The sequence below is a fragment of the Triturus cristatus genome, chromosome 2_2, assembly GCF_964204655.1.
Source record: "Triturus cristatus chromosome 2_2, aTriCri1.1, whole genome shotgun sequence".
NCBI classification, from domain to species: domain Eukaryota; kingdom Metazoa; phylum Chordata; class Amphibia; order Caudata; family Salamandridae; genus Triturus; species Triturus cristatus.
Window position 1 is genome coordinate 1,046,789,339 of NC_140582.1, and position 22,131 is coordinate 1,046,811,469.

Here is a 22,131-nt window from a genome sequence, read left to right on the forward strand (position 1 = left end):
AAATTGTCCGCTGCATGGTATACAGTTGTGTTCTACCTGCCCTGAGCACCTGACTGCTAGTATTTGGTATCCTCATTTTTTTCTTTTTTCCCAGCTTCTCTCTAATCCAGTGTGTGAAGCCTAGGTCTGCTCCTTGACATGGGTGAAGTCCAGAACATCTCCTGTGACCTAGAAGGGTGTACCAAGCATGCCCTAATTTGACTGACTGTGAACTACGGTGATTGTCAGAGGTTTAGCACGTAGAGTTGGCAGCGTACCATATTGCGTAAATCAGTAGTTGCAGTCAACCCATTTTATCTGTGTCACTGGAGTAGAGGCCTACTAGTCTACTAGTGTAAAGTTCCACTTCTATGCAGCAACCCAGATCCCAACACCAACACCGCAAGTGCGTTAGGCATATTTGTATTTATGTAGCCTGTGTGGTGCATGCGTTGTTTGTATGATCGAGTCAAAGTAATGGAGGTCTGTGGGTACCATTTTGAAAGCCCCTGACCTTCTCATGTGCACAATATGAAGGTAAGGTTATTTTACCAGACAAAGGTAGTGCTCTGCTCACATGCCTAAAGCAGGAGGGAGGAGACCTAGCCACTGAAGTGGAGAAAGACGAGACAGGATTTCCATCACAAATTTGATGATATCCTTTGAGAGGAGATGCTTATTAAACTTCCTAAACAATGCTAAGTTGTAGATGGTGGGAGTGAATCGTGGAACTCCAGCCCCTGCTGTTCAAAGTGTGAAATGTCCTTTATGTGAGACCAGCCGTTTGTATCTTTCCTGATCAGTGTAGCTGTTGCTAGCCAGGTACGGAATGGTCACATCTCTGTGTGCCCCTGTTGTGAGTGCTCCAAACTGGAGACAATCCTGCTGGGAGGAGCATCATTATACAAGTATCACTGTGTTTGGAAGGCAGCCCGGACATGACAAATGATAAAAGAACCATCCCAAACTGGTGCTGAGAGCCCAGACAAAGAATAAACATTTCCTTTTTGCTTAGATTGTTTAAACGTGTGAGCTGCTGACCCACTTGTTGCTCCAGTTCCAAGCGCTCTTCAACCAAGGAAGGGAGTACTTTGCAGAATAAGAGCACTGTTGTGCAATGAAACCTGGTCTCTGGCCTCCCAGAGGTGAGGGGACATCACTTAAGAGTCTGACCTGGAAGGAACAGTGGCCTTACTGTACTTAAGTGTTTGGAGACTGGCCAGCCTGAGAATAAGGGGAAAGAGTGTGCCGACCCTACAGGTGTGACGAACCAGGGCGAGCAGAAGCGCCTGCAACAGAGCTGAGGGTCTGTCTGCCCAGATAGACTTGAGACAGAGTGATGTGTGCTGCTCCCAAGACTGAGGGAACACTCTCTTGCTCAAGGCTTCAGCACCATGGCATTGCTCTGAAGTGTGCCGGAGAGGATGACATTCGCTGTAACCTTGAAGATGTGCATGAGTGTCCGGCACCATGGCACAGTCCTGCAGTCTGCCCAGGGGATAGTTGCACTGTTTTGTTCCTGAAGTGGCCCGCACTGTGGCACTACCCTAAAGAGTGCCCAAACTGAACTTAAATAGTGTGCCCAGGCGAACCTGGCAGCTGCAAGTCTTGAAGTTGTGGCTAAAGAGAAGTAAGCCACTGTGATGGCTGTTTGGCCCTGTGCCAACTGTGATGCTGTCCAATCCCAATGAGCTGAGTTGGAGTTGCCCAACCACTAAAGAAGTTCCTGCAGTGGCCCCATGATCTCTGACCCAGCAAATCACCATCAGACTCAGAAGAAAGCCTGTGACCAGCAGAGACATCCACATTGGAGCATGCTTACTAGAACAGAATCAGAGTGGTGGCCTCTACTGCGGCTTCTGAGGAATCGAACTGAGTGCCAAAGCGAGTGAGAACCAGGTGCTCACTGCCGGACCAGTTGTGACCAGCACTTGTGAAGAAGCTTGCATTGTTGAGCTATGAACATTGCGACTGAGACTGCTGATTGCAAGAACTTTAAATGCGAGGGGTAGCACTGCGATGGAAGCTCTCCCACGCTTCCTCCTTGAGAAGCCTGTGGATATTCGCCACTGTTACTACTGAGAGTAGAGTGCTGAAGGGGCGTGTTTACAGAGCCACAGTAAGAAACATCCTGTGACATCAGAGGCAAACAACCCCCTAAGTTGGAGCTCCTTTGCCCATGGTTTCCCTGTGAACGAAAGTGATCTAACACTGACCATGGAGCCCAATACAGAACCTCTCTAAACAGGCTTGAGGCTGCACAAAATCCCAGATCAGCGTGGTCTCTCACAATCATGCAACACTCAGAACTGTGAGGCAACAGCAGCAGTCCGAAATGTAAATGCCAAGTAACAATTTCTTCTGTACCAGAGTGCTAGAGTTTCAGAGCTAGAAAGTTCCCAGACAAGAGGAGAAATATCTATACATGATGAAAATTTGTAATATTATCTTAAACAGAAGACGTTACTCAGCGACAACGATAAGCATGACTTAAAGGTGTCTGGGAAATGGCAAAGCAAAATAAACCACCAGGGACCAAGGCACGTGTAGTTTTATTCACAACTTAACCCACACATCAAGAAAAGGAAAAAGACACCTGGTTAATGGCAGTGGGCGTAAATGCCACAGAAGCACACTTTTGGGTCCCATAAGCTATTATTCGTCCGTGTGAGGGGCGGCTCCCAGATGTGTTTACATCTGTCCTCGTGCCTATGCACTGGTTGTTAGGGGTTGCCCAAAGGGTCCTCTGTTACAAGGGGGGTAGCCAGAGAGGGAGGTGGCGGACTAGGAGAGAGGCAACTCGCAACTGCATTTGCATCTGTCCACTTCCACCGCCCTGCCCCTCTCTCTCAATCATGAGGCTCAGCGATAACTTCCAGGTATGACGGTTGCTCGACTGCATTCAGTGCTCATGGGCATTGAGAGAGGACACACCGATAGACAGTTGGGATTTAGGAACTTGGGTTAAGAAAGACGGTGGCAAGGTGAGGTAACAGAGGAAAGGGGAAGTCATAAGGACTGGAGGTGGGTGCCGATTGTCGGAAAGAGTATTTATTATTAATTTAAGCGATTTTATATAGCGAGGACATTGCCCAGAGGTGTCAGAGCGCTTTACTTTGCAGCCATAACGTTACATGAGACATTTAGGGGTATTTGGGGTACCAAAACACAAAATCAACAACATCTTTTTTGCAAGCACGCCTTGCCTGTGAACAGTTATGTATACGATCAAACAGACCGCGTATGGTGCATGCGCACTGAAAGGAATGTTAAGTATGCAGCTGGCACCCGGCGGCGCTGCTGCTGCTCGCTCCCGAGAACCCTAGGCCATGGGAGTCAACATTTAGGGAGAAGGCGGGGACATGATCGCGCCTTTGGCCAATTGAGGGCTTTCAATTTTTGAAAGCCACATGTAAAGGCCAAAGGAATGTGTGGGAGGAGGCCGACCAACACGGAAAAGGCTTTTGGAAGTCTGAAGTGATTCCAATAGCCCTCTCCTAGAGCAGCGCATGCGCGCGGCGCTAGGCAAGACCTAAAAACTGAGCAGAGCTCAGGGAGACTCCCTGTCACACAATGTGCGGTAGGAAATCTGAGGGACTTGCCTCTCTGTGGAGTGTTCTCGATGGTGCTGGAGCCGGATTGGCTGTGTTTCAACTTTGGTTCTTTTTACAAAAAGACAAGGATGGGCTACTGCAGTGACTGTGTAGTTCATTATAGCCATTTAGAATATGTTTATTACTGCTGTATATATGTATTTAATTTTACAGCGCGACTCCCACCTCGGCAGCGGGGATGATTCAAGCATGTGAATCTTTGAAAGATCCAATACTGGATAAGCATGGTGTGGATAACAAACAGACTTGTGACTTCTGTCAACCACAACACTATGTCCATGCACCAACAATTAAAGTCAAAGCAATAACTTCCAATGTAAAACATGAGATTGAAAGAGAAACTTACCTGATGGCTGAATTGCAAAATGTGAAACAAGAAAACCTTTATTGATCTGTTTCACAGCTTTCTCAATGTTCATGATCTGTCAAGTGAACAGCAGCCCAGAGCTGCTGGTCACTAGGGGGCTGCAATTAAAGGTCAGGAGGGCCTCATGCGGCCCCCAGGCCATACTTGGAGTATCCCTGGTGCAGAGGATCTCAATATTAAAATGTCAGAAAAATGTGCCTGTTGCCGAAGAGTCCTTACAGGTCATCTAAAATATAACAAGCTGATTCCAATGTGCATGCAGAAAGCAGGCCTTTGTGCAGGATAGCTTCACAATACCTATGCTTTGCCACAATTCTTGGTTAACCACAATGTGGATATATTTGTTTCGGTCACTGGTTAGGAGTGTCAAAGACTACAGTATGCACGAATGTACGGTATGGCAAGCACAGGGCATAAAAGCACCAGAATACAACTAAAGTGTGTGAAATTTGCATCTTGAAAGTAACTGTGATGATATGTAAAAATGTGTACAAACTTGTCAAAACGAAATGTACTCACAATGTAGGTGCAGAGCCACTGTCTGCAAGGAGGAGTCTGGGATGCTGCTGAATGGTAATGGGAGAGCTGGACCCTGACCCTGAACTTGCTGAAGACATACTGGGTGGCCGTATTTCAGAAAGATAGTCCGGAGCAGATTCTACTTGCAGTGGTAACTGGCTAATGTGGATGTCATCTGTGATGGGAGAGTCCATGATGCCACAAGTGAGGATATGCGAAAGGCTGCAGTCATCACACGTACACCTGCTCGAGAATCGAACAAACATCCAGTTACAGTAAATTTGCACTTTATGGCCACATCAGAACGTTCAATAAATGCAGCTACGTTCAAATGCTAGGCAGAGGAGTAGACATCTCAAATAAGACTTTGAAAATAATATATCATAAAAATTACGCGCCATGTGCAAGAAAGGATTACCTGCAGATAGTTCAGATAGCCTGAAATATATAACATGCTTAGACAAATGGAAGTTAACTTACGCTGCAGAAGTCAAGCTAACCCAATTTTTTTTTTTTAAATAACCCTTTAATCTTGCTTTAGTTCCATCTTCGAATTTTTGTTTCAGTACAATTCATCACTGTATGTTTGACTATTTACGAACCATGAATAACAAGGGCTCACCTTCTCCTATAGTTACAGTTGGGACAGTCGGGCATGCTCAGGCGAGTTGACAACATGTGCCTCATTGTGTCTGTGAAGTTGTTCTCCCCAGATAGTGCTTTCTTGTTATTTAACTAAAAAAGTATAAAACATAATTTTGCATATTTGTTGGACTACAACTTCAGCTTTAATGTACAGAGAAAACAAATGAAGATGCTGCTGGTTGGGATTTTGTAACCCAAGTGGTTAGCAGCAGCTTTTTCCAACTTAAAGCAACTCCTTTGTGTCAAATGATGTGCAAATACTGATAAATGGGTAACACAAATTCACTAGGTTTTGGAATAAGAACAGCCCAAGACAAGTGCACCATTCATCACTCTTGCTTGAAAGACTATGCACACTGGACTGTGCAACTGTGGATGTGGAATTCAATCTCATATCACCCAAATACCTCTATTTAGAAAGGTCAAGTCCTGACTGTAAAACCTACCTATCTGTAGCTTGCAGAATCATATAACTTATTTCTGAAAATCAGTTCTTAGAAATGGATATGAATGGTGTTGATGAAAATGTTCAAAGTGAACACTCAAAGCCATTTTCTAGCTACTGAAAATTAGAGGTATGCTAGGTTTACTTACTGATCACAATATGAGAATAAGGTCCCTATTTAAAACTGTAGTTTGACGTAGAATGATTGAGTGGTGTGCATTAGACTTTCTTTCAGAAATAACATCACACTTTTATTCAAAATGCAAATGTTGATAAATTAGAAGACATTCTTATAATAGAAACTATACAGCTCATCAGTACATAAAACATACAGCTCAACTAACCCTCCTGGCCAAAATTATACCCAGTAAGAAAGTGACCATCTAATACAAAAGCAGGCAGCTCCATCTTTAGCATTATACTCAATTCCTTATAGCAAACTCACGAGAGAAAACGTTTAATGATTTCACAGAATAGTGAAAATAAATAAAATATAAAGTAAAAGCAGTAGAATGTATTTCACTAGAAGAAAACTCAGATTTAGCCAAGTAGATAATATGAAGTGCTTCTTGAGGCATCCAATGCAGAACATTTACCCAACAGTGAGCATAAATGCATTGTCAAAGTATGCTTTGGAGCTTTACAGATTGAGGTGCAGCTCTCTGGAAGATTCGGGTGGCAACAGCACAGGAATTCAGGGGTCGAGAAGTCAAGCTAAGCTCTAAAAAGTTAGGACAGTGACATCCTAGATAACAAATCAGTCCCAAACAAGGAAACAAGTGGAGATGGTCTGGTTATATTGACTGGGGTGCGGCCAGAGAAGTTGCAAGTGGATGAGACTTTGCATTCCACCCAGCTCCTGAATGCGATGTCCCACTTGTGTATGGTACTCTCTGACAATGGGGCTCGAAGCTCCTTCACAAACCGGACTCGAGTTGTTATTCATGATGAGGCCTAACTAGGAGCCAAAACAGGTCTGGGGTTACTTTTATTTCTGTTCAAGGAGGACGTGAGCTGGCAGTTTGGGTTAGACTGTTCCCATTTGAGAAGGACCAATACAGATTTTCATATGGGTTATTAGGGATATATCTGTTGTGACCTTGGCATTAACTACCTATGCTGGCTAGCGTGGGGTGGTCAACTTAACCACCCACCCAGAAAGCAGTCCGGAATGCACCTGCACTGGGACCGCTGCTTGCAGGAATAAGCATGGTGGATGTGTAGACTGAGATGCGGTCCGTGCCTGGACTACCTACGGTCCTTGACTAACTTCACACATTGCGGCTCCTGCCTACAGTAATGCAGAGGGACACACAATACTCTGAAAGAGGAATGAAAATACTATAATTTACACACTAAACTAGAGATTGTAAAGTTGAAAAAAAGCGCCAATGGCAGAAGGAGAAAATCAGACATGCACAAACTGACAAAAACTGGGTGGATATTCAAACAGCATTGAACCAAAAAAACAGTAAAAGTTCTGGAGGATCTGGAGGATAGTAGCAGAAGCAACAGGCACACAGAAAGCTATTTATTCCTCTCCAGTTCACCTATCGGAGTGAGAAAAGTATCTCCTTGAGCTCTATACACCAAACCTTTATGGCCTGTGTTGGACTTGGCCCTTTTTGCAGGGTGATCCCTGTACTTTTTGCCTTCCTCCTAGCCTTTTGTCTGACATGGTGTTAGTGGTTCTAGGACTCTGGGCACTTTAGCACTGCTCTCCAGTGTAAAGTGTGTGTGCTCTCTGTGGTAAAATATGGTAAGGATTGGTCTACACCGGTTTGGCATTTTAATTTACCGGTCAGTCCCTTGTAAAGTGGTATCTCATATACCCGGGGCTTGTAAATTAAATGCTACTGGTGGGCTTGCAGCCCTGATTGCACCACCCACCAAAGTCGCCTTCAAACTCTTCTCAGGCCTCTGCCATTGCAGGGCCTGTGCGCGCAGTGTTACTGCCGCTGTGACGTGGCACATAAAGTGTGTGCCATGTCTGTGACCCCCCTTTTGCTACATGTCAGTCACCCCCAAGGTAGGCCCTAGCTAGTCCGATGGGCAGGGTGCATTGCAGGTAAAAGGTAGGACATGTATCTTAAGTGTGTGACATGTCCTGGTAGTGACAGACATACATTTTGGTTTCTCACTACTGTGAGTCTGCCCTCCCATAAGAATGCATTGGGGATTCCCTGATAAGTATTTCAGTGGTAATTACTGATATGAGAGGAGCAGCGTGGTCAAGTTTGGTATGGTTGGAATAGTAATATTAAATGCTGCGCAATGGTGTGCGCAGATTTATTATCACTATTTTAGAAATGCCACTTTTATAAGTTGGCATTTTTGTGTACTTTGTGCCTGCCTGCCGGATGTGTATTGCATGTCTGGTTTCGGTGTGGCAGGGGCTGGTGAGGTGTGTGTGCGCCTCCAGGAGGGGCAGGGTGAGTCAGCGCGAGTCAGCGCTAGGCTGAATAGGGCATTTGCATTTGGAGTAGTGGGTGGAGTAGTCCCCTGACCCTGAATAGGTCTGTGCCTGCCTGTGTGGATGCCGGCTCCACCCCCCTGTGGTATATCTAAAGACGAGCCCCCACCTGACAAAGGGGAAGAGGAGCCTTGTCAACAAAGTGCTCCAAAACCCGCCAGAACCAGTTCTGGCTGGATCCCCCAAGCCCTATGCCAAGGGCAGACAAAGGAAAATAATGTATATATATTCTGGGGCAGTGACCCCATATGTGTTGTGCTGTTCTTGTGCTGTCTGGTGCTGGATCTGCTGGGCTCCAGGGACTGCCTCTCTGCTGGAGGGCCCTGTGTGCTGGCCTGCCTGGGCCCAGCTGTGCTTCTTGGAAACTCTGGAGCCCTAGCGCCTTGTGAGCGCTATATTTTTTATGGCCAGGTGAAGGAGCACGGGTGTCATGCGAGGGAATCCCGGCATGTGTGATCCCCCCTCCCCCCCGCGCTGCCGGCCGGTGGGAGCGGGTGCCCACCCAGCATTTATGCTTAAAGGAGGGAGGAAGCCCACCCTGCATTTGTATTCTAAGCGGGAGCCCACACCGCTGCATTTGCGTGCCAGAAAGCGGGAGCCACCCCCGCATGGATGCCTTACTAGCAGGAGCCTACCCCGCAATTCAGTGTAATTAAAGCGGGAGGCACCCCACATTGCCCCGGAGAACAGGAGCGCCGCATCTCGCATGCGACACGGAAGAGAGGCGGCCTTGCCTGAACCGGAGCCTCGCAGGAAGTCAGGCTGAGGAAGGCAGGGCTCCCGTTGTGCAGTGGAGAACCCCGCATGCTGCTGAGTCTGCCGCCTGCACCAGAGAGCCCGGGTGAAGTCAAGAGAAGTCCCGGTGAAGGAGGGCTCCACGAGGCTCCGAAGAGGAGTCCCCGAGCTGCCCCGGTGAGTAGGAATTGGATCCGAAGTGTTGCGGGTGCAGAGAGTGGCACCAGAATAGCACCGGTGAGTGGGGATCCCCCGAGACACATTGTCGGTGGCGGGAGCCACGTTGGTACTCCCTGGGGCACCGAGGTGCCAGTGCTAATTTCCTTTTGTGGGCAGTGCTGGTTCCCTGAGTCCCGAGGTGGGGCTCTCACGGCACAGTGGTGCCAATCCTCCATGGTGCTGATCCCAGCTGCCCTGCGAGAGCGCGGGCAGCTGCAACGTTTGGGGAACATTTCTTTCATTAAGGAGGGGGTGAGTTGTACCCCGCGCCCCAGAGCATCGTGTTTCTGCTGGATGAGCAGCCAGGGGGCCATTTGGAAGGCCTCATTTCGAGCAATGACTATTTGGACATGGGGCATTTGAGCCCCAGTAAAAGGCCAGTTGGCCCGGGGTCAGTTCAGCCATTACGCTAAGGTGCTGTGTACCGATAGGGCGCAAGGCCCTAAGGTGATGTATGCACCTAATTAGTGTTTCAATGGTGCACTGCCAAATGTGTGCATAATGTGTTTATGCTGATGGTTGCCAAATGTGATTGATGCAGCATGATTATTGCATAATGTGTTTATGCTGATAAGGCCTATTACGTAATGTGTTTATGCTAATGAGGTTAGGGCCTAATGTGTTTTATGCCTAATGTGATAATGCGGAGGTCATTATTGCACCAGTAGTTACTCGTTGTGTTTTATGTTTACTACCTGCATTCTGATGGTTCTGACCGTGGCCCGATTGGCCTGGTCCCTGTATATAGTCTCCTGTGAATATTGCCTAGTGTGATTATAATTTTAATGGGTTTTGTATAATACAAAGGCTATTTTTTTTTAAATATAACCTTGAATGCAGTCTCTTTTGTAGTGTGCCTAGGGTGTTGCTGCTGTGTGTGTTGCGCAAACACTTTACACATTGCCTTTGGGATGAGCCTGACTGCTCGTGCCAAGCTACCAAAGGGGTGAGCAGGGGTTATCTTCAGCGTGTAACTCCCTTGCCCTGACTAGAGTGGTGGTTTCTGCCTGGCTTAGGCGCATTTCTAACAGCCTGGCAAAATCAATACAATCGGGTATAGAAAGGAGGAGAAATTACACAATATGATAGCACCATCAGCGAAAGAAACAGCAGTATGTATAAAGGCAGCAAGATCAACTGCAGCAACAGGCCCAGATAAAATCCCTATTAAAGTTCTTCAAGGCAATCCTAAAGACTGGAGAATGTTTTTGGCTCCTGTACTTTCCCATTGTCTCTCCACCAGGAGAATTTAAAAATCACGGCAAGGGAGTATTGTGGTTCCCATCATGAAAAATGGATCACGTCTGCTGCCCAACAACTACCAACAGATAGCCCTCCGGGATGCTACAGGGAAGCTCTTTGCAACATGCGTGCTGAAACATCTGAAAGATTAGGTATTCTCTACAGGAGCAATACCAATGACTCAGGCTGCCTTTCGACCAAAGCATTCTGTGACGGATAACATCGCAGTCTTGCAAACAGTCAATCAGTCAGTCCCTGTCCAAGCAATCCGCCTGGAGTTATCCATAGTCAGTGTGTATGCAAAAGCAAACGCTATTACAAACATACTTCGCTGGGCCTAAAGTCTCTTACACGCAGACCAAGGGACCATAAGGCATATCTTGAAATTGGAGACTTTGAGACGAGGCATCTCACCATACTTTTAATAAGAACTTAAGTATTGCACTAACCCAGTCTGGTTGCACGATTGAACTTTTCAAATCTATGAACTTTTCACATCTGAAGCTCTACCTTAAGATTAAGCTATGAGTCAGATGTAGACCACTGTTCTCCGCTAAAACATTTTGCACACCTTGCAGACATTAAACAATTTAAAAATCTAAAATGGTACATACGTTTTTCATTAGAGCACAGGGTCAGGCGTACCATTACTTTAACGAGGCTGGAGATCCTCCCCTTAAAGACCGTTACTTTTGAATGGGATAAACTAGACAGTTCCACAGAAACTTGTGATTTATGAAATGGAGGACGGCAGGATTTCATACATGTGTTATTAATCTGTCCAAACGCCACTCTGGTAGAGATCCGGCATGGGCATATAAGGCCTATATTTTTTAGACAATCTTAGATCTCTAAAAAGTTTAATTGAGTTTTGTAAATCTCCGCTTGATGAATTTACTTGTTATAATCTGTATACATTTTTAAAAAGCTTTTTAAAACTGTTTTAATACCTGAATATTATAACAGTTTTACCACTTTTTAATTATGTATTTGTTGACCTCAGTTGAGGTATAAATAAAAGTCAATAAAGTTCTATTCTACCCACTACACTACCAGGTGGGTAAGGACTAAGAAACCCATGAACTGATAGCGCATTTATCATATATCTAGGGGCGAGCCGGATTCATGCTTATATTGGACTACTAGAATGGGAACAATCTAGAAGGGTTTATGTGAGTGGGACTAGCAAAAGAAACTCGATTGGTGTAGTGCCACATGGGAGGATCACAGCCACGGTCACTACTCTGTATGCTACGTTTAATTGTGCAGAATTTAGTACTGCCGTGGGATTAAAAGTATTTTCTTTCTTAAAGAGACAAGCACTGGGCTAGAGATTAAAGTAATTGTGACTGTTTGATTAATCGGTGCTAAACTTGAGCATTCTATATTACCTCCATGAGAAGCCTTCGATTGCTTGTGTTCGCTACCCTGACAGTCAAATGCAGGAGTTCTACTTGTCCAAGGTTGCAGAGCAATAGTAGGGCAGGCTGCAGGACACCAGAGGCAAATGACCTCACTCCAACAGTTGGTTCCCAGTTTCTCCTGTCTGCCTTGTGTCTCGCTCCACTCCTCTCCCAACAGGGTCTAGTATGCCCAGTGCAGTAAATAGGAGATTTATGCCACAGACTCCTCAGTGTTAAAACAAATCTAGGGACAAATGTAACTGCTCCACTGGCGCAAAATAAAACTGGAATTCCTCTGCCATGCATGCATGATCATTATTCATACATACTTAATACTAAGAACTATGATCTCTTTTACCACACTTTGTTTACTATAGAATCTTCATTAAACCCCTCAGCATCATGATATACCAAAACATAGAACTCACAAAACTATGAATCCATGACTGTGGAATTGCATTACTTTTTTAAACTAAACACAAACGTTACAAAGAGGCGCATTACTGCAAACCAAATTATGTATAATGGACATTAAATTTGTAAAACTTACTTGTTCTTCAATAAATCTTCTCTGCTTAAAAAATTCCCAGTCTTCTTTAAGCATGCGTTGTTTGGTTTTCAAAGCCATCTAAAGAAATACACAACAGATCGAAGAGTTTTGAAAAACCACACATTTTTCTGCAATAAACGTGTTTCTTCATAATGGCACTGAAAATGCATTATGAAAACTATTTCTGAACAAACCGTACATTAGATGAATAATAATTCCAACAATTTGCATGCTCACATAATAAAATTAAAGAATGGTCAGATGCGTCCCATCAAAAACTGAAACTGAATAAAAAAAAAATATATATTTTTTAAATATTTCATCTGAACCCATAGGGTTCGTAAAACTACTGTGGGAGAACATTATCAGATATGGGTCCTATACAGTGGAACACCATGCGAACGAAAATTATCAATTTCTTCCAACATGACCTTTATCCAAAGCAGGGCTGTTGCAAACTTGCTGTTAGAAAAGGTGCTATGTGATAACGAAGAAGATGCTAGCAAGAGTCTCACTGATTCAAACACTACTGCAGACATCATTTGTGACCCTCCTCTTCAAACGGAGTAGGACAAATTAAGCCTTCAAAAGCTAATTTAATATTAACACCTGTCATTTACACCACTTCGTCATACTGTAAGTGGTGATGGTTGAAAAGGCTTTCAGATACGAGATACTATTATAATCAAGTATACTTAAATCTATTACATAAACTTCTTTTGGATGCCAAGGAATTCAAATTAATTTAATGGGAAACACGTCATGTTTTTTTTAGTCTCTCACCCTTCAGTCATGTGTATGAAGTGTCAATTTCAAATGCAATTCCTGGAGGGATATGCGCCCTACCAAAAAAAAATGTAGAAAAGCATACTGTCCATTAATCCTTCAGATAGCTTGCACTCCTAAACTAAATTTCATACCGCAGAGTTTCCCCAGACGCGAAGAGGACGTTCTTTGCGAGTATAGCGATTTTTCACCAAATTGAAACTCAAGCTACCTAAGAGAAGATTTTCTGCCTGAGAAAGCCATGGCCTTCTGGCTCCTGGGCGAACCGAGTGTCGGCTGTTCATTGTTTTCGTACAAGTCTTCAAATAAAGAAGAAAAGACTACCAGAACCGAGCTCTCAACTTTGTTTGTATACGATGTCTAACACAAATCAATATGATTAAAAAGAGCACAAAAAGAGCACAAACCAATCACACACGTTAAAACTTACCTTGGAACAGGTGGCCTCTGGGTGAAACCACCGCTTTGGTATGTGCCACAGCCCAAATTGGGTCCTGACAAATAGTGTGTGAGAACCCTGGTAACACCCACCAGCTACAAAGATTACCTACAATTCAGACCAGTAGTGAAGTGCTTTTTTAGTGGCTATATTTTGCACAGCAACTGGTTTGTAAGCAAACTATAATTTTGTGAGACAATAGATGTGCAAATCAGCAGAAACGCATTCGTACAAATTGTAGACGCCTGTCCCATTAATAAGGTAGGATTAAGACTGCATATCCCCCTTGAACTGAATGGGGGCAGTAGACCTCAAAGCCTACATTCACAGAAAGCCTAATATTTTTTAAAGCAGCCTGTAGCCCTCAAGGGACCCATTTGTGCACAACACCGGCCTGTCATGGCTAATCTGGCATCAGTGACGCCAATAAAATCTTTGCCCAAAATAAGGAAAATGTTACTTAACTGTAACAAACTGTTTTACACTTGGCATGTTGCAGATTTATATGCTTTGCATTATATTCCCATCTAGTGTCAAGTTTGTAATGTAACAAGTGATTTACTTCAAGAATTAAGTCTTTCTCAAGAAAGTTCTGACTGCAAATTATACCTTGGATTATTTTTTCCCATCGGAATAGGTGCGAGTGTGAATTATGTATCATAGTCATTAACTTTATTTGATTAATAAAAAAAAAAACTAAAAGTACACGTTAATAAAAACCTAATAACAATGAATGTATATACCAATTCATCATATGCAGTGACAAAACCGCTAAAACAGGATAACACATTGAACTATTTCATTCTTTGTGAAGCATAAAAGCAATGGACCTCCTTAAAGAATGAGGGGGATGGAACGCAGAAGTAGTAGTTAAGGTTTTAACAGTGTACTCTTTTGTTTGAATATCAATGCGAGTATGCTTTGCTAATGTGGGCGTGACCAACCAGCCAGGATGGCAGTCGCAAGGTCCTAAGGCTACTCGCTTACACTCCTGTTTATCCTGGCTTATTCCATGTAATCACGCACAATCCGGATGCTGATTGTTGTGAGAACCTCTCCGGTGTACTGGAACCTGGCGAGCACAGATGCTGTAAGTCGGCGATTTGCGGTAGAGTGGAGTGAGGGGTCTTGGCCAGCGTGGGATCACTGTAGCCTGTGGCTGCAGTGAGGCTGCGTCAAAAAGCCGGAGGGCACATTACGCGACTCATGTGAGATGAAGGTGGAGAAATTAAGGGTCCTTCTGCGGGGATAGGTGAGGAGGGCGTACACTATTGGCAGCGGCGCTTGTAGCACATGAAGAGGCCCTGAAGGAGAGCTGCAGCTGTGGCGTAACGAGTGCACCAGTCCTGGACGCCAGCTGGGCGGAGAGGTGTGCTGGATACCCTGCACCAGCCACAGAGGATGTGGAGAGGGCGGCTGCGGCCGCATCGCGGGCCCACAACAGAGGCGACGACCCGCCCATAAGGATGGTGGGGAGTGCTGGAGCGACGATTGAGCCCTGGGCTGAGGACTGCATCCTGGCATTGGAATGAGCCAGCGGCGCTGGATGCCAGCTCTTGAGGCCCGCTACTTGCTGCGCTAGCCTGACGAAGAGACGATAGCTGTGCACCGCTCATCAGGAAAAGAGGCACACCCTTAGGTGAGATCCGGCTGCCCTGGGCTCCGGGTGGGGCATGAAGGCCAGGTCAGGCTAGGGCCTCACCACTGCGATACAGGGCCGGGCATGTTGGCCGTATTGGTGCTAGGCACTAGTGAGACTGTGCACGGGATTGGCAAGACGCCACAGGACCTTTCCTCACTGCTCTGTGTGTTGCTGATCAGCCCGCTGGGCGTGAAGGCCTTGCGTTCTCTAGGAAAGATACAGGCCGATCTGTAGTGGAAAACTGGGGCCCAATAAAATCAGATGAGACCCAGCGGTCAGATCGGGCCTAGATCTCACAACTGTAGAATACCCACAGTGAAGAGGCACCTATCACGCGCTGATGGGCCTCCACTCCATCTCCCCTGCTGCTAAAGAAATGGGAACTTCATGCATGCAAGTGCACACATGTACCCACAGCCCCACCGTGTGTTCTGCCAATTAAAGTAGAAAAGTATTGATGTGATCCTACTCTACTCAAATACCGCACAGAACAGTACAGGGAACAGGCTTTGTTCCAACTAGGTCACAAAGCAAACAGACCCCCCCCCACATGGGCTGAATCCTGCCAATGCCTCACGGTGTCTGGCAGAGTGCTAGAAGATATGCGACAGAGAGCACAAACGCAGATAACATTCCCGACTACCGCTTAGTGAACGCCCAAGTGACCAACAACCATTGCTGACAATTAAAGGAACGGCTGACAGCCGCCTAACACGTTCCTATACAGACACTGGGCAGAAATAATGTAGTCTGAAGCTGCCAACGCAGTCCTGGTTGTAAATCTTACATGACTTTGGCACAAACACTGCCCGTGGACCGTCTACGATCAAATACACCGCAAACAGCTATGCACTCTAATGCGAGCGAGGCTTCACATGTAGTAGGTGAGACAGCCCAAGAGACCCTACATACGGCATTAATTACTAAGCTCACGAACTAACACATTCAAACACACAGACGCCCCGGAGGGCACTCACTCACAAACAGGCACAGCAAGCTGCATCCAAACACACCGACATACCAGAGACTTATGGCATCCTTTTATACTGTATCTGGCATAGGAAGAGGATATTGTGACCATGGGGTCCAGGACCCACTAGGAGTGTGGTGCCATAAGGGCATCATGGTGGCCGGGGAGGAGGTGGGGGGGGGGGGGGGGGGGGGGGGGGGGGTTGGGTAGTATGTGTGCGTAATGTGCTATTTTTAAAAGCAATGAATATACAATGTTTTACTGAGTTTTTCCATGCACACAAACTGCGATTTCCAGCCCACACCACCTCACACCGACGTGCTCATGCACGCACCCACAACTTCGCTTGCACATACACTGACACCTACATTTTGCACACACACGGACTCATGGTTGTACACACACACATACACAGACACCTACAGCTTGGCACAGCCAGGGCTCTCACACGCTGCTCCGCACACCCACTCACAGGCAGGCGAGCACACGCACAGCCAGGCATTGCACACACATGACACTCACACCGGCAAACGCATCCAAACAACTGGTCTCACAAACTGACACATTCAAACACACAGACGCCCCGGAGGGCACACTCGCAACCGGGCACAGCAAGCCGCATCCAGACACACCGACCTACCAGAGACTTGACCGGCATGCCACAGACTCACCCACCTATCACAGACCCCTCTAGACACACCGACTTACCATACACTGGGGTCTCGAAATCCTCTTCCACACCATGTCAATTCAGCGCAGTATAAAACGCGCACAGCATTGGTTTGGGAAACCCTGAATTAGAAGTACTGTCAAGCAAATGGAAACTGCTATGCGCCAGACGTGCAGAGTAAGACTTTTTTCACTGCGCGTCAGCCGTTTTAAGCCTCATGCAGTTTCACTTTCTCAATGTGCCTGCGCAGTTTTCTGTAGAATTTACTTACGTACCTGACTTCTCTCAGCTCAACTTCTATCACTACGCACGTGTGATAACAAAGTTAAATGCTTTTATCCGGGCAGTGACCGGCTAGCGAGACATTTCACCCAGATACAGCTGGAGCAGTTGGGTGAGACCGGCAGGTGAGTGATTCTGTGTGAAAGTACCGGGCAGATGTGAAGATCGGCCGAGCACAGTAATGGTGGCTCGCTGGTTGGTATGGGGGCGGGGGTCCTGTTCTGATGAACACTCGCGCTCAGCTCAGGATGTCCTTAATCCCCCATGAGTCGGGAGCACTGGCACGTATTCTTCCCTTCCTAGGCGACTCCCCCCTGGTAGGCTTTGGAACGACAGTGAGTATCGCGCGGGGGAGAAATAAAATAGTTGAGTATGTGAACAATCCTTTGTAACCACCCAAACGCGCTCTGGGGAAGCTGGACGGTGGTAAAGGGCCAGGGGTCAACGTGGGTAGTGAAGACGTCGAAGGAAGGAGTTGACGTTTGAGCCCATTAGATGGGGTGCGTTAAGATTGGTGATGTGGTTGAGACTGTGATTTGAGGCCATTTGAATGGTTGTTGAGCGGTAGTGTCTGGACCACTACGATGGCGTGATGTTGTATAGTCTTGTATCTGCGCTTATCGGGAGCACCAAATCAACCAACAGTGGCTTATTGGCCTCAATTAAGGGATGTGGTTAGGCCGGAGCAGCTTCGGGACAGCTTTTATGTTAAAGCAAACCAAATGCTGCGTCCCGCAAGTGGTGCGAGCGTGGCCGTGTGGCATCGGGCTGTATAGGCGAGCGCAGTACTAGCGCGCATTGGCAGAGAACAGACGGCGCGAGCATGCACATGGGCTGTCTGGGGGAAATGTGCACATCGCCTATCGGGTGTCCAGGCAAGCGCGGTGGGAGCGCAATTCGGCAGATAAGACGGCGTGAGCGTGCACTTTGCCTGTCCGGAGTAAAGTGCACATCTCCTGTCCCACTTCCAAACGAAAGTCAACAATATATCTCGCTAGCGACAGCGCTTCACGCTGCGTCGCTAGGCGAGACCTAAAAATAGACAAAGTCACATCTGACTTCACGCTTTAAGGGCTGACCACTGTAAGCTAACTGACAAAGTCCATGCTAACAAACTTGCTCTATTGAATTTACAGCCAACTACCAACAGTCACACGGAGGCAATACAGGACCTGCTAGACAGAGTAAATATCTTGGAGGATAGCCTGGAATATACAGAGGGGCGCTCACGTCGCAACAATGTCAGTAGTGGGAGTGAAAGTGAGAGTCCCCCAGGGCTCTGTCCTCAGCCCTACTCTCTTTAACCTGTACGTCACCCCTTGCATCTCTGGCAGAGGCCTGTGGGGCTAAAATAATTTCATATGCTGACGATACGCAGCTGATCCTTACCTGCGACAGGGGAGAGGACTTAGACGGGGATAGGATCAGATCATGCCTCACTACGGTGTTCAATTGGCTCAAGGCAAACCAATTCAAATGTAATTCTGAGAAATCGGAAACGTCTTCTTTGACTCGCCTTCTGTGAGCAACTGGAGACATTGGTGACCTGAGGAAATGGCCGCCCCTCTCAGCTCAATCTACGATCAAAATCCTTGGCAGCCACATTGACAGTGCACTCTCTAGGAGGCCTCAAGTACAGGCCTTAGTGGGCACCTGCTTTGGCATGCTACGCATGGTAAAACAGTTTCCCCTTCTTTCTCGCAACACCAGGAAAACAGTGGTAAAGGCCCTGGTGACTTCCAGATTGGACATCGTAAACATTCTGTACCTGGGCCTGCCTGGTTACCTCCTCCAGCGCCTTCAAGTCCTTCAAAATGCCGCAGCCAGTTGATCGAGAGGGTCAAATTTAAGGCCCTGGTAATGTTCGTCAAAGCCCTCCACGGAAGGTGCACCAGCTATCTAAGTTCAAGAGTTAGACATTATATGCCTGCCAGATCCCGGAGGTCCTCCTCTTTGGTATTGGCTTGCATCCCCAGAGTACACCTATCCCGTACGGGATGCAGATCGTTTGGGTTTCTGGAAGCTCAAGCATGGAATCAAATACCGGCTGCTCTCAGAGTCACTACTGACCTGACAGCCTTTAAGAAACTTCTTAAAACCTGGCTTTTCCCAGGCCAGACGTATCTGCTGGTCCTTTCTGCATGAGCCAATCTGCACCGGGACACACTGGTTGAGTAGCTGTGTGCTCTACAAATGCATGCATTCATTCATTATTTGGGCCTTCCAGAGGGAGAGGAGGGACAAAACCCAGTGACTTATGTTGAGCTTGGCTGAGGGAGCTCTTGCCGAAGGGGTGCACTGTTGCCCCAGTTTGTGGTGGAGCGAGCCCACAGGGTGCCGGCCCGCAGACCACAGCCGGGAGCCAAGCCACGACCACTCCTGTTCAAAACGCTGAACTACAGTGTTGTAGTCGTCCCATGGGTCTGTAGTTATAGGCAGAATATCATCATCTCGATCCCAAACAACCTGATTGGCAGGTGTATGTGGTGAATGTTCAGATGAAGTTGGCACAGGGGGCGATGGAAGAGGAAGAGGGGAAGGGGAAGGGTTCGTTCCAACGGATCTCTTCTTCAACGGAATGTAATATTCCTCTTCTGCATCAGTCTCCTTTCTATTTAGAGTCACTTTTGTAGAAATATGTCCAGTCTGAGGATCAATATACAACACATTCTGTTTCGGGTCCGGTTTATCGAGTTGATTGTCGAAATAGTGCTTTTTTGGTGACTTCGGTGCATCAGTCTGTTTAGGCGCCGAAGGTTTAGATGCCAACATTTTCGTAGTTGGTTTCTTTGGATCCGAAGTATGTTTTGGTGCAGAGTAATGTGGTTTGGGGCCGGACTTTGGCTCTGATCCCAAAGAAATCAGCTCGGTGCCCGATTTAGAGTGGGGATTTAGGAGCCAGAAGGCTTTTTTGCAGGCTTCGGTGCCGAGCCTGAAGGTGGGGCATCAGAAGCGTGGTCCTGGGGCTGCCCGAGGGTGCGGGTTGGTCTGGACCCTTCTTTTTCGGTTGAGATGGATATCGGGCGAGGGAGATTTTGTACTTGCAGTATGCTGTCCATGCGGGATGTCTTCATACTGGTCGGAGCCGTACTCTGAAATGAATATCGGTTCCTGTTCCTCCTCTTCCCCGATAGCATCGCCAGCTTCTTCCTCCAATTCTGGCCCGAGAGGTCCGAAATAGAGCTTGTGTGTTGACTCTGCCTGTCGCGATGTCTAGCCTGACGGTCGCGAAGCGTCTTCTTGGGGTGGAAAGCTTGGCATGCGTCACAGTCCTGTTCTCTGTTCTCAGGAGACAAGCACAGGCTACACACTCCGTGTGAGTCGGCGCACGGTTACTTCACGTGGCACCGAGGGCAGAATTTGAAGGGAATTCGTTCCATCGACTGATTCGAACCGACGAAGGTAGGCATGAGCTCTCCAATCAAAAAAGAGGGTTTTTATAATCAAACAACACGCGAAGAATGGTATTCGCGATAGGAAACAACACAATCGAGGAGGAGTGTCTAGCGCACCGAGGGAAACCGAAGGAACGGCGTCGAACCAGAGCGCAGCGACTAACATCCGAACCAGATGGCGGAAAAAAAACAATCTGAAGATGGAGTCAATACCCATGCGCACTATCACTAAAAGGAGGAGTCACCTATCTTGTGACTGGAAAGATCTCTTTGAAGAAAAACAAAATGTAAACATCCGGACCCAACACTAGATGGCGATCTATGCACAGCATGTGACCTACAGCTCACATGCCTCGAACATATCTTTTTTTCCCCCATATAAAAATCCCTTACCCTAAAACCCCCATCCGAATATGGGGATGATCTATTCCCCTACCTACCTTGGCAGGTGAGTTATTCCAGCTTTTGGCTGTCCTAACTTGAGAGGAGGCCCACAGAGTTGGTTATGCACCACTGTGTTTCTGCTCACATTACAACACGATTTCTGGCTATGTCTATGTTCCGACTCTTATCTGGACCTGGTGAATTTACTGTTATACTAGATGTATAAACTTCCATGGAGTTGGAGATTAAAGCAGGTCATCCAGCACCAGCTAAAATTACTTATTTATTTTAGGAGCGACAACCCTGGCTGACCAGCACCATAGAATTTTCTTTGGTGCATTTGGTGATTCTCTGAAGCATGAGACAAAAGAAAACAAGTTACTTACCTGTAACTTCAGTTATCCTGCATTAGTATCTTTCATAGATTCACATGCTTGAATCATTTCCTGTCATCGGAGTGGGAGTTATGTTAGTAGATTTGTCAAGAGCATGGCTGCCCAGCAAGGGGTGCCCCAGTGCTAGGCCCAGATGCAAAATTGCAGGGTGGAGACGTGAGCAGCGGCTAGACCAGGAAGAGCCAGGTTTTTATGGCCTTTCTAAAAGCCACGTGATTATGAATGTTACCGATGGTCACAGGGAGGGTGTTTCAAAGGGCTGACGCCATCACCCTGAAACACCACGCCCAGCTCTTGCTCTTTTGACAAACATGAAGTATGACCAATCAGGCGACAGCACCCCCTAGAAACTTCCCTACAGAGACTGTTTTCCTCCTATTTTCGGGGACTAGTGAAGGAGTCTAACTCAATAGCGGGACAAGAGACTCTAAGTGGAGGAGGGTGGGTCGCATGTGTATCTATGAAAGATACGAATACTGGATAACGAAGTTACAGGTAAGTAGTTTGTTTTCTTATTCAGTATTGGATCTTTCATAGATTCACATGCTTGAATCAGAAGAGCAAGCAGTGTGCATTTCAGAAATGTCACTTTGTTGCTTTTGCGGATGGTGGGTAGTAAGACCTATACATATAGCCATAGCAGGAATTGCACTTATAACAATACAAATATAGCAATAATAATCATGATAATAATAATGGTTAAATTCAGTAACACCACAAACTGTACATACAATGTGTAACCAGAAGAGAAAAATAGTTGTAAATAACAGAAGCTCACCTCATTGAAATAGTTGTTGTAGTACTGCATATCCGACCGCTGCATCACTGCAGTGTGCTGAATCAAGAAAATAATGTAGCGTGAAAGTATATACGCTTTTCCACATTGCAGAACAGCAGATGTTCTTCAAAGGGACTCCTGCAAACAGGGTGGCAGTTGTGGAAACTGCTCTTGTATAGTACGCCTACGGATAAGAAGA

General features: G+C 46.5%; 1 protein-coding gene across 4 annotated transcripts in view; it reads right to left on the reverse strand.

The window, feature by feature from the left end:
* Positions 1 to 22,131, reverse strand: part of FAM193A (family with sequence similarity 193 member A) — a 489,141-nt gene that overhangs the window by 263,154 nt on the left and 203,856 nt on the right. For all 4 annotated transcript variants that reach the window (XM_085642531.1, XM_085642534.1, XM_085642533.1 and 1 more), the window contains 3 exons: positions 12,192 to 12,269; positions 5,102 to 5,214; positions 4,480 to 4,722 (listed from right to left, as the gene is read on the reverse strand). In XM_085642531.1, the coding sequence (XP_085498657.1) occupies positions 4,480 to 4,722; positions 5,102 to 5,214; positions 12,192 to 12,269 (434 nt within the window). The remainder of the gene's footprint in view (positions 1 to 4,479; positions 4,723 to 5,101; positions 5,215 to 12,191; positions 12,270 to 22,131) is intronic.